Source organism: Zea mays, chromosome 3, assembly GCF_902167145.1.
Source record: "Zea mays cultivar B73 chromosome 3, Zm-B73-REFERENCE-NAM-5.0, whole genome shotgun sequence".
NCBI classification, from domain to species: domain Eukaryota; kingdom Viridiplantae; phylum Streptophyta; class Magnoliopsida; order Poales; family Poaceae; genus Zea; species Zea mays.
The window spans coordinates 59,588,657-59,600,274 of NC_050098.1; the positions used below are offsets into that span (position 1 = coordinate 59,588,657).

Below are 11,618 nucleotides of genomic sequence, written 5' to 3' on the forward strand. Positions count from 1 at the left end.
TCACTTTCAGCCGTAGTTTTAACCTCTGTCAAAACCCACTGACATTATTTTCAACTTGGAGCATAATTATCCGCTGAACAGGTAATTGGATGCTTGGCTAAAAAACTAGCTAGTTCAGCTATTAGTATTGGATTTTTGTTTGAATGGCAATAATAAAACTAATTTAAGCCACAGCCTTCGTTCTCAAATATGTGTTGTCGCTAGTTTATTTTTAAACTAAAAACGATAAATAAAAAAAAATCAAGATAATATTTTTTTAGTTAGCTAGCTTGCAACTAGCCCTTAATTCAAACACGTAGCTTTGGATCGTTGCGTTGTTAAAGAGAAATAAAGGTGCAGCGCATCGATCACGTCTCCGATACGCAGAGACGCTTTAATCTTTATTTAGTATTAAGTCCGGACTTGTTTCGAATTGAAAGCAGGATGTTCCTACCTTTAACCAAGTGGACCAAGATCTCTATCATCGACTCCCTCCCTGCCCCCCTCCTCTTATAAACCATACATTGAAACGACGTCTAATTGTGTTGTGATCCAGGCAGCAGTGAGCTCAGTACACAGCTAGGCACAGCGACGGGGTCCGGTCCAGGGCCATGGCTAAGGAAAGCAAGCTAACGGCCGGGGTGGCCGCCGCGCTGACCGTCGTCGCCGCTTGCGCGCTATGCCTGCTGCTGCCGGCGACGGCCCGCGCGCAGCTCCGGGTGGGATTCTACGACACCAGCTGCCCCAACGCCGAGGCGCTCGTCCGCCAGGCCGTCGCGGCCGCCTTCGCCAAGGACGCCGGCATCGCCGCCGGCCTCATCCGCCTCCACTTCCACGACTGCTTTGTCAGGGTAACAGAACCTCACTTTTTATTTTGATTATATTTATTACCAACTTGCAGCTTTAATTACCTAGCGGACATATAATAATACATGGAAAGGCGAGCTGCTGGTTGAAAGTTCTGACATGATAGCCCATGGGATTGGTTAAACAACCTTGAATGGAGAAAAAACACAAGTCTCTTGTGACTCGCACACAGTGTCTTCTGTCTCCATCTTGCGCTGATCACTTGTACGTATATGGTAGAACGACGACGCACAAATATTTAGACCCTGTTCGTCTTGTCTCAAATTAACACATGAAAATTGAAGAGGATTAGATCCTTAAAATCCTCTTTAATTCCCTCCTATCCCTCTTAAACTCTATGGTTTATAGGGTTGAAACAGCAAGCCCATACGTTTTTTCTGTCCATGATTGATGCATTGATTAATATTAATTATTGATTTGTCCCTGTTCTCGATAGCTAACCACGATACAACAAGATATATATTGCTGAAAAGCATAGGCATCTTCAAGAGGATCCTTATTTTGAAATATAGGGGTCACGACCACCATAAAATGCCCTTCAACTGTGGCCCTATTTCATTAAAAATTTATCAAACGATTATAGGGTCTAGTCTCTCTAAATCCTAAATATAGTACCCCATATATTCGAGTCCTATCCTAATTTCCTCTTAATATGCAACTATTTATTTCCTAATAACATAATTTATTTTCTAAATAGCATTATTTGAGGTCTAACTGTTGGAGTAAAATTTTCTTTTGGGGCCCTAAACACTTTGTAGTTCTATTTCAATTTTTAGGACTCTATTTTAGAGCTTCTTGTTGGAGATGCTCTAAAAAGTTTCAAGACATTATTAATTGGGGCAATTGTGATTATACCCTTCTCCGGCATTGTAATTGCGATTTTACCCCTCGTTTTTCAACTTTGTGATTTTACCCCTATGTTTTGAAAATGAAGCCGTTGTTGCCCCTCCCCCTTAACACCCATTAGTGAAAATCAGAATTAGTGATTAAAAAATAAAAATAATGGGTAAAATCACAATTGCAAGGTGAGAGAAGGGTATACCTTGCAATTGTGATTTTACCCCTTATTTTTTATTTTTTTAATCACTAATTATGATTTTCACTAACGATGTTAGAGAGAGGGCCAAACGACATCTTCGTTTTCAAAACAAAGGGGTAAAATCACAAAGTTGAAAAACGAGTGATAAAATTATAATTGAAAGGTAAGAGAAGGGTATAATCACATTGCCCCTTATTAATTTGCCTTGTCCAAGCTAGTTAGTTTTCACTATAAAACCATTCTCAATGGAAGTTTCATACTCATTTAATACAATGAAACTTATTGCTTGGTGTGCAATTATGAGAATACATATAGAGAATTTTATGGAAGATGGTAGAGTTTTATAGGGATGAAAATCTATATACATGGTTACCTAGTTTAAAGACGATGTGACAGTATTGAAAACCGTGCATCAAACTCATCATGTGAGAATAGCCTAACCACTCCTAGCTACTAGTACAAACATAAAAGCAGATTCACCCACTTTAAATCACTTAATTTGTGGCCTGGAATAATTCAGAGCATATTAGCTTGGAGTGTTTTGCCTGTATTGATTAGAGCTGCAACAGTCTAAATAACTGGCTTTAGTCCGTACAATTGGCTTCAAACTCTTCAAATTATAAGGGTATGTACAACCTAGACACTGTTGCACGGTACTCCAAGTATAAGATACAACTAAAACACAACATAATACAGTGGACATGTCTAAAACATGTGTCTTACCATATTCATTGTACCAATCAGAGCATTCAATAAATTAAAGTGACCAATCAGTTAGTCTCATGTCTCGAACATATAGCTAAGACACTGTGTCTTCGTCAAAATACATGTCTTGAGTTTTTTTATATTTACTCTATGGACACACTCAAAGACACAACTCAAGACACACATTATGCATGCCCTAACACACGGTTCTTATTATGCAAGTATATTCTTTTTGTACAAGTATACCAGCACTCGTACGGAAATTTATTGATACCGTATTATTATTATATCGGAAAGCATAAAAGCGAAAGTTGTTTCTCGAGACAAACAAACAAAGTGTCCAAAGCAAAAGGCCCAAGACCAAATTAACGCAACATCCGTTCCGCTGCTTTCTTGCTTGGCAGGCAACGCATATTCCCTGCAACTGTCGCCATGAATAACGTTTTTACCTTTGAGCACCCTGTATGTGTCGAATCGGTCCCACTCCTTATCTTTTGTATTCCCGGCATGCTTACATTCTTGGATGACTCATGACTGTACCGAAATTAAAGACAGTCAACAACACTCAAACTGAAAAGCACACAAAAGCATAAATTAACAAGCATGTTTCCTAGCGGATTCTAGTATCTTCTTTAGGGCTAGTTTGGAAACCTCATTTTCTCAATAGATTTCCATTTTTCAAAAAAAAAATTTTATTTTTCTCTTAGAAAAAATAGGAATAGTCTGATGGTATATCTCAGTATAGAAGATAGAAATAGCGATATTTTTTTGTTTATAAACTCCCCTGGGGGCTAATCTCAGGAATGACGATTTTTGATACGATGCAAACGGTGACACATGATATATATACAATATGCCTCGGAATAGCCGCGTCCATGGCCTCCTTCATTCTGCTTGGAGGAGAACCAACCAAGCATATAGCATTCCATCACGCTAGGATTATGCTTCACCAACCTGCTAGTGCTTATTATCGGGCAAGGACACCAGAATCCTTAGAAAATATAGTTTTCAAATTAGCCCTTAATATAAAATAGCAAATGCATGACAAGAGCATTTCCATGTAAACTTCAGCCAAGAATAATGACTTTCTATAACGTTCTGATAATATCATAAATGTAAGTAAATGTCTTCTATGACATTCTTACTAAAGAACATAATAAATTATAACATCCCTAGAGGCTAGGGTCTCTTAGGCGCCATAATTTATGATGTTCCTTAATAGAAATGTTACAAAAGATTTTTACTTATGCACCTTCTATGACACATATTATATCATCAAAACGTCATATAAAGTCAATTTTTTTTCTTGCGAGTAATAACATATTGGCCTATTTGCTATAGAAAGAAATATGAAACATTTTATCACCACGCCGCTTTATATTATGTGAAACCGAATGCTAAATTCGTACTCTATATATTATAAATTATAATAACCTAGATTTTCTAGGTTTGTTTTTACTATAAAATACTCAAAAACATATAATATAACTCACTATTATAGAAAGTCAATTTAGTAACCTTTGGAACATAGTGACCGAAGATCTCATTCTTTTAGTATAAGTTATATGGCTGGTACGAAAAGACCCTTTACAAGTCATGTGATTTTCGCATGAAATATGTGCTTGTGTGATACTAGGATTCAGACCAGGGACCTCTATGGTTTTCACATGTTTTCTCTTTACCACTTTACTATAGAGCTATTTGTGATTACAATGAAGATGTCTTCTCTTTTATTTTTTCGCTAGAACGATTAGTAGCAAAACTGATAAGGGTACCCTTTAGTACTAATTGATGTTATCAACCAGTACTAAAATAGACTCTTTAAAACTAGTTTTTAACACCAACACATACTAAAGTGTCTTTTGGACAATATCTATTATCAATCGATATTAAATATCCCTTTGGTATTGGTTCTAATTCAACTACTGGGACTAAATATGAAAAGTCTGAGGCCCTTTTCTGTAGTGTAGACTATTTCAAGATCAAGTACCTAAGGAAATTCCACAATTTCTTTCTCTTTACCATGTGGAGAGCGGTACCACTTGCGTGATTATATAGAATATCGGTCATCTTAATGCATGTTTGAAAGATAGAAAATTTCGTATGTAGATACATAGCTGCTATGTACATAAAAAATCGTAAAATAACTTATAATCTAAAATAAATACAGAACTTCCAAGATATTAAGCAAAAAAAGACGACATTTTAGAAAAAAAATCCTTATATATCATGCTTATTAGTGATCTAAGGGGACTATCATCATTATTAAAAAAGGAAGGAAAATGAACATTTCACAAACATAGTTTGTTTGAGTAACAACTACAAGCTAATTTTACATCCACTCTCATGGTTACAAACTACAAATCGCTTTAGTTTGACAGATACGTCAAACATCTCTCGTTTTGACTAATTTTGGAGAAAAATATATAAACATCTGTAACATTAAACATTATTCATTCGATACATCATGAATTTATTTGATAGCCTGTTATTTTCAAAAATCTTTATGCCTAATAAGGTGTTTGGTTTGAGAAATGAACTAGTCCATCATTTTCTCACTCCTCACTATTTTTGTTTGGTTTGTGTAATGGAATGAGTTGATCTATCACCACCTCATTCCTCATAGTTAGTTAGTACTAATATGAGGAATAAGTCATCCCACCAAATTTAAGAAATGAACCCATGATGCATTATCTCAATTTAGATATGGTGATTCCTTAAACCAAACACCTCCTAAATGTTTTTCCCAGTGATACCAAATTCTAATATGTTTGCATTGCGTCTGATACGAATTATCCTCCACTCGAGCTCATGTGTTTGCGCCCTACCCAGTTTCGGTACGAAGACCCTGGATGTATATGTCCACGTTCGATATAAAGTCCTCAAAACTCATGCTTCCGTTCCGCGTGAATACTAAGGCGCTCTCTAACGGCACCCTCCAACGGCTCACCCTCACATTCCCTGGGTACCGGGTGAGATAAAATTCTCAGCCTATGGATGCATGGGGGAGTTCCAATGTCCCCATTTGTTAATGACTGCGTTTATTTGCGAAATTAACTTATTTTAAGCTTCGTAACCTTATAACAATGAGTATTACACGATACTACAAATATTATGATATTTTTTAAAACATCAAAAACAAATATAAAAATGTCAAATAGATGAGGTAACGTATATAAGAGGAATGGTTGGTGTGGATGAGAAATTGGGGGAAGAATGTTTTTGGGGAGGTATTTAAACATAAATAGAAAGTATGACTAGGGAGATTTTGGAGGGAGAATAGTTAGATTCAACCTAAGATTTATTTCGAAAATCGTGACGCCGTCTAGCTCTGGTTGTTCTGGGCACCGCAACCGACGACGACGCCATCACGCCGTCCCGCTCATCATCCACCTAAAGCCCAACCTACCACGTAAGTCGCTACTGACCGGCCATGAATTCTTGTGCGCTGGGATGACGGCCATCGTTGTTGTTGTGTGAGTGTCCTCGAACAAGATGTATGTAGATGTGTAGCACATCCGGTGGTGCAACGACCAGGTGTACTACCTCGCTGATGAGCTCGGGGTGCGCTTCATTTGACAGCCTAGCCAAGAGTCATCGGTACTCACCATATCGCGCGCGTTCCACGACTACTGTATTAAGGATTGTGGCATCATCTCGGCGCCGGAGGTGAGCAGAGGAGAACCGACAACAATGACCACTCGCCATCGTCGGGTAGCTTTTGTGTCGGCCTGCCTTTAATTCTTATCGTAAACACACACTTGCATTTTTTGTTTAAGCAAGCGTGTATGGTGGTGCATGCCTGATGACTAACGATGTACAATGGAACTTCTACCGGCAGGTGTGCACGTGCTCTCCAATGATGAGACCATAAAAATCATGACATATATTGAAGTCTGCATGATACTGATGATTGCAATGTAGTAGTGAAACAACTAAATTAAAATAGCAAAATTTATGTATGGCTAGGATCACAAATGGATAATGAAATATTTTCTTATAACAATATAAGATACATTTTATATATAAGTTATCATGGTATTATATGTTCTCGTTCCAACGCACGGGTACTCACCTAGTAAACTATGAATTAGAAAGGTGTTCTGTGTCAGTTGACTGTCCTTCCTGATTTCGTCTTCAATCCAACACTCCTAATCTACTATGCAGGGCTGTGATGGATCCGTCCTCCTCACCGTGAATCCTGGCGGCGGGCAGACTGAGCGTGACGCCCTCCCAAACAACCCGAGCCTCCGCGGCTTCGACGTGATCGACGCCGCCAAGACCGCCGTTGAGCAGAGCTGCCCGCGCACAGTCTCGTGCGCCGACATCGTCGCCTTCGCCGCCCGCGACAGCATCAGTCTCACCGGGAGCGTCTCGTACCAGGTCCCCGCGGGCCGGCGCGACGGCCGCGTGTCCAACGCGACGGAGACCGTCGACCTACCCCCGCCCACCTCCACGGCGCAAAGCCTGACCGACTTGTTCAAGGTCAAGGAGCTTAGCGTGGAGGACATGGTCGTCCTCTCCGGCGCTCACACCGTCGGCCGCTCCTTCTGCGCCTCCTTCTTCAAGCGCGTCTGGAACACAAGCACGAACCCCGCTACCGCAATCGTACGTAGCTAGTACACCGACATGGCTAATCAATTACTAGCTCGCTGCAGCCTGCAGGCACTCATGTGACACGTGCGGATGTACGACTGCAGGTGGACGCGGGGCTGAGCCCGTCGTACGCGCAGCTACTACGCGCGCTGTGCCCGTCAAACACGACGCAGACGACGCCGATCACGACGGCCATGGACCCGGGAACGCCCAACGTGCTGGACAACAACTACTACAAGCTCCTGCCTCGCGGCATGGGGCTCTTCTTCTCCGACAACCAGCTGCGCGTGAACCCGCAGATGGCCGCGCTGGTGAGCAGCTTCGCGTCCAACGAGACGCTGTGGAAGGAGAAATTCGCGGCGGCCATGGTAAAGATGGGACGCATCCAGGTGCAGACAGGGACGTGCGGAGAGGTCCGTCTCAACTGCGGCGTCGTCAACCCGAGTTCGTACTCGTCGTCGTCGGCGGTGGAGCTGGGTTCGAGCGCGCCAGCAGCCGTCGGTGAAGAGGGCTACGCCGCGAGCTAGTAGCTCGCATACCAGTCTTCGGCCGCCGTCGTTGTCGAGATCAATGATTTTTTTTCTCTCTCTCGCATGCATCCCTCTTCTGCTTTTATTTTGTCGCGTGGACTGTGGTTTTTGTTGTGTCGATGATCTTTGTTGTGTGCCAGTGCCACTAAACGTACGCATGCCGGCCGGCGAACTCTTAACTTCGGTGGCGGGTAATAATAAGCATATGTATGAGTAAGATGAGATTGTGTCAATTTAGGGTGTGGATGCTTTTAAATCAGTTTGCTGCTGGCTTAGGACTATGCATCAACTTGAACAAGAGTACTGCATGCAGTGCTAATTCATATGGATGAGTTCCCCGCCGACACATACCATGTGTTTGGTTACCCGACTAAGCGTAACTAGGTCGTACACGTGTATTGACTGATCCTCGACCTACGTTTGGTTGCTTATACGGGACAGACGAGAACTGCATTTGTGGGTGCAATCCAAGCCAATTCGAGCGGTTTTGCCTGCATCCGCGGAGACACGGCCTAGGTGCGTATCTGACAGGCCATGCTGCAGCAAGCGAGGCACTGGACGCGCACAGGAAACCAATCGTGTGGATACTATATCTGGGTTTGCTTCTTTCCGTTGCAAAGCTTAATTAGCCACAACTAGTGATGACAATGAGTACGGGTATGAGCAAATAACCGCGGATAATTATCTATTGGATATGAGTAGGGGTAGAATTTGGTATCCGCGGGTACGGTTATGGATATAATAAGATATCCACGGATAATTTTTTCGCGGGTATGGATATCCAGTATCCATACCCATTACCCAATGAATATCTGTCACGTGGCCCATCCGGATTGTAAAGCCCTAAAATTGGTATAATAAAAATAAATAAATAAATGCATATATTGATATAAAAGTGTTTTGGAATTGTGGAACCTTTGAAGATTTATTAGGTTTTCTTTCTTTGTGCATATTCAATTAATAGAAATTATAAGGGTCAGACAACAAATAAATAAATACAGAAATATTCATCTCATTCTTGTATTATTGCATTCGTATCCAAATTCAAATTCGTGAAACAAGCTTGAAAATAAAATAAAGGAGAATGGAGGGAAAACAAAGGGAAATAACATACACTAACAAAATATATATATAACTTGCATCTCATACTGGGGTTTTGATCTGTACTAATCTAACCTGTGTTTTTCAAACTGATTCAAAATTGAATTTAGAAATTTGAATTAAATAGAAAACAAAACAGAAATAAATAAAACAAAAATAACTGACCTGACCCTAGGCCAAATCCGCACCTGGCGGCCCATGTTTCTCCTAGGCCAATCTTCTTTGCCCCGCGCAGACCGACATCTCTAGGCCAAATAGTCGACCCATCTCCCCGCTGACCGCACTGGCCTATAGATGGCCAATGCAATAGTGCCGGGCTAATCGGGCCGGCCCGAAGCACGGCACGGCTGGAGCCGGGCCCGTGCCGGCACGACCCGATGGGTAGTGTCGTGCCTGGGCCGAGCACCGGGCACGACCCGATTAGCCCCTAGGCACGGTTAGGCACGATTATGCATGATTAGATCCAATCACGACTAGTTAGCTGTGTGTTGTACTCTTTTTTTCTATGTAGGGTTTTCTCACAAGGGTGAGTTTTTATCTAGATAGGTTTTTAATGAGTCAACCATTGCACTAAATAGCTCAATATTAGCTATTTTAGTATGTTTTAACTGTGTTTGTGAATGTCTGACTAAAATTATGTGGTGTAGTGCTAAACGGGCTAAATGGGCTAAACGGGCTAAACAGGCTAAACGGGCTAAACGGGCCGGCACGGCACGACTAAGCAGGCTTAGTGCCGTGCTTGGGCCTGGTCTTAGGCACTAGTGCCGTGCCGGCACGGCACGGCTATTAAACGGGCCAAACGGGTCGTGCCCTAACCGTGCCGTGCCTGGCCGTGCCCGGGCCGTGCCGTGCCGGGCCGCCCATTTGGCCATGTCTACACTGGCCACACCACACCGGTGGAGCGAGCTGACGGGTGGGCCGTGACGGTCATCCTCACAGCCACATGCCTGGGCGCGCGCATTGCTGCTTCGGGGGTGGGACTCACCTGTCAGGTCCATCTTCTCCACTTCCCTATCTTTTCTCCGTCCTCCTCGTCAGGATAGCAAGCACTATAACAGAATCTCGCGCCTCCCTGCTACCTCCTCGGCACCAACCTCCAGTCCATACCCGTCTCGCGCTCAGGGCCGTTCGGATCGGGATCCTAACGTACTCGCCCGTCAACCACTGAGATCCATATGTGACCGCCGCCGCACAACAACCCCGCGAAATAGGCGGAAAATCCATGGCTGTGATCGTCTCTTGGTGGTTGGCGCGGATCTCGCTGAAGCTCTCAGTGTCGTGCATATATACGTGTCCCGGTTCCCCTCTACCCTCCATCCGACCGGGGACATCTACGGCGAGCTGAGTGTGGTGGCGCCGTGGAAAGTCCCGCAGCGGGGGATCTTGCCCACACCGGTGCTCGATTCAATTGGTAGCCTGGGGGGACTTCACCTGGGTGTGTGGTCAGCATGCCCTGCTTCATTGGGGGGATTGCGAGTCGGGTGGTCGTGCAATTGCTTGCCGGGGGGCCGTGATTCGCCGCCTGACTGCATTCCGACGTGGCCAGCACGCCATTGTCACACCCGGATTTTAGGGGGTCCAAAACCCGGGCGCGAACATAATCACCAGGTGTGCTGGGACCAAGTCTCACACATATGATGATTCATGGCACAGGATCGAATGTCACATCTTTACTACATAACAGGAGTTCTGTACAAAATAAATAAATAAATACATTATAAGGAGACAACGGTCCAGCAACCCAAAGTTGACTGGGAGACGACGACCTAGATCTCTCTCACGAACTCGTCACAGCATCCTCCAAGCGCCTCATCCTGCGGTACCTGTTCTTGACCTGTGGGGGGGGGTGTGAGACAGCAAGAGTGAGCTCACATACGTTCATCGCTCAACAAGTCGTGGGGAATAATGTGCATGAACCCGCCAAAGGTGGGAGCTCACGTGAAGTGTAAGGCTTACCAAAGAGGATGGTTAGAGTTGAGCATTGCTTTTAAAGTTGGTCAAAATTTTATTAGCAATTACTAAGTATAAGTAAATACCAACCCAATTAAGTAGTAGAACAAAAGTAACAACCTCACCTGCGATGCAATGCATATGACAAATTGAGTTTAAGTTCCATAATTTAATCATGTGAGGGTCCGAGCTGCTCATGGCCGTGAGCACGGCTAGTATACCAGTTTTACACTCTGCAGAGGTTGCACATCTTTACCCACAAGTCATGTTACCCATCTGCCAAGGGATCACGACTTCCCATACACCTCTAGCGAGGAGGCGAGGCAGGGTAACACTACGAGGCCTTTACAAAGTTCCACTAGCTTCAGAAAACCCGCTACAGTTTATAGAAAGCTCCAATGCAGGGTTCTTGCCTGACCGCCATCGCAGCAAAATCAACCAAGGACCTCCCTACATTGACCACTCCCCTACTGCCCTTGCCCCTTTCGGGTAAGGTAGTCCTCCACTAGCTTTCCTAATTAATCAGCCAAGGGCGTCCATAAACCCTTGTGGTAGCACTGTTTTCCCGGGTGGTCGCTCCATGTTCCAATTAACATAATGATCTTATCATGAACAGTAAATAACAACGGATAACAAAAGTATAATCATGAATAATGTATCTTCATACCCAAAACCACATAAAGCACTAGCAAGTACTACCCAAAAAGTTCAGTGGTAAACAAGGTATAAAGATAATCAAACTTAGGTAACCTATTGGGTCCCATCAAATTAACCTATGCAGATCATTATGATTAATTAGAACATGGCTGGGTAAAAAGAAGTGATCAAGGGCACAACTTGCCTGGGACTTG

At 43.3% G+C, this 11,618-nt stretch overlaps 1 protein-coding gene across 1 annotated transcript; it reads left to right on the forward strand.

Moving 5' to 3' along the window:
* Window positions 1-420: 420 nt before the first annotated feature.
* On the forward strand, window positions 421-7,935 carry LOC542029 (peroxidase). The gene is made up of 3 exons (NM_001111674.2): window positions 421-830; window positions 6,758-7,198; window positions 7,291-7,935. The coding sequence occupies exons 1-3, from the start codon at window positions 591-593 to the stop codon at window positions 7,711-7,713; spliced, it is 1,104 nt and encodes a 367-aa protein (NP_001105144.2). The 5' UTR covers window positions 421-590; the 3' UTR covers window positions 7,714-7,935.
* The last annotated feature ends 3,683 nt before the right edge of the window (window positions 7,936-11,618 follow it).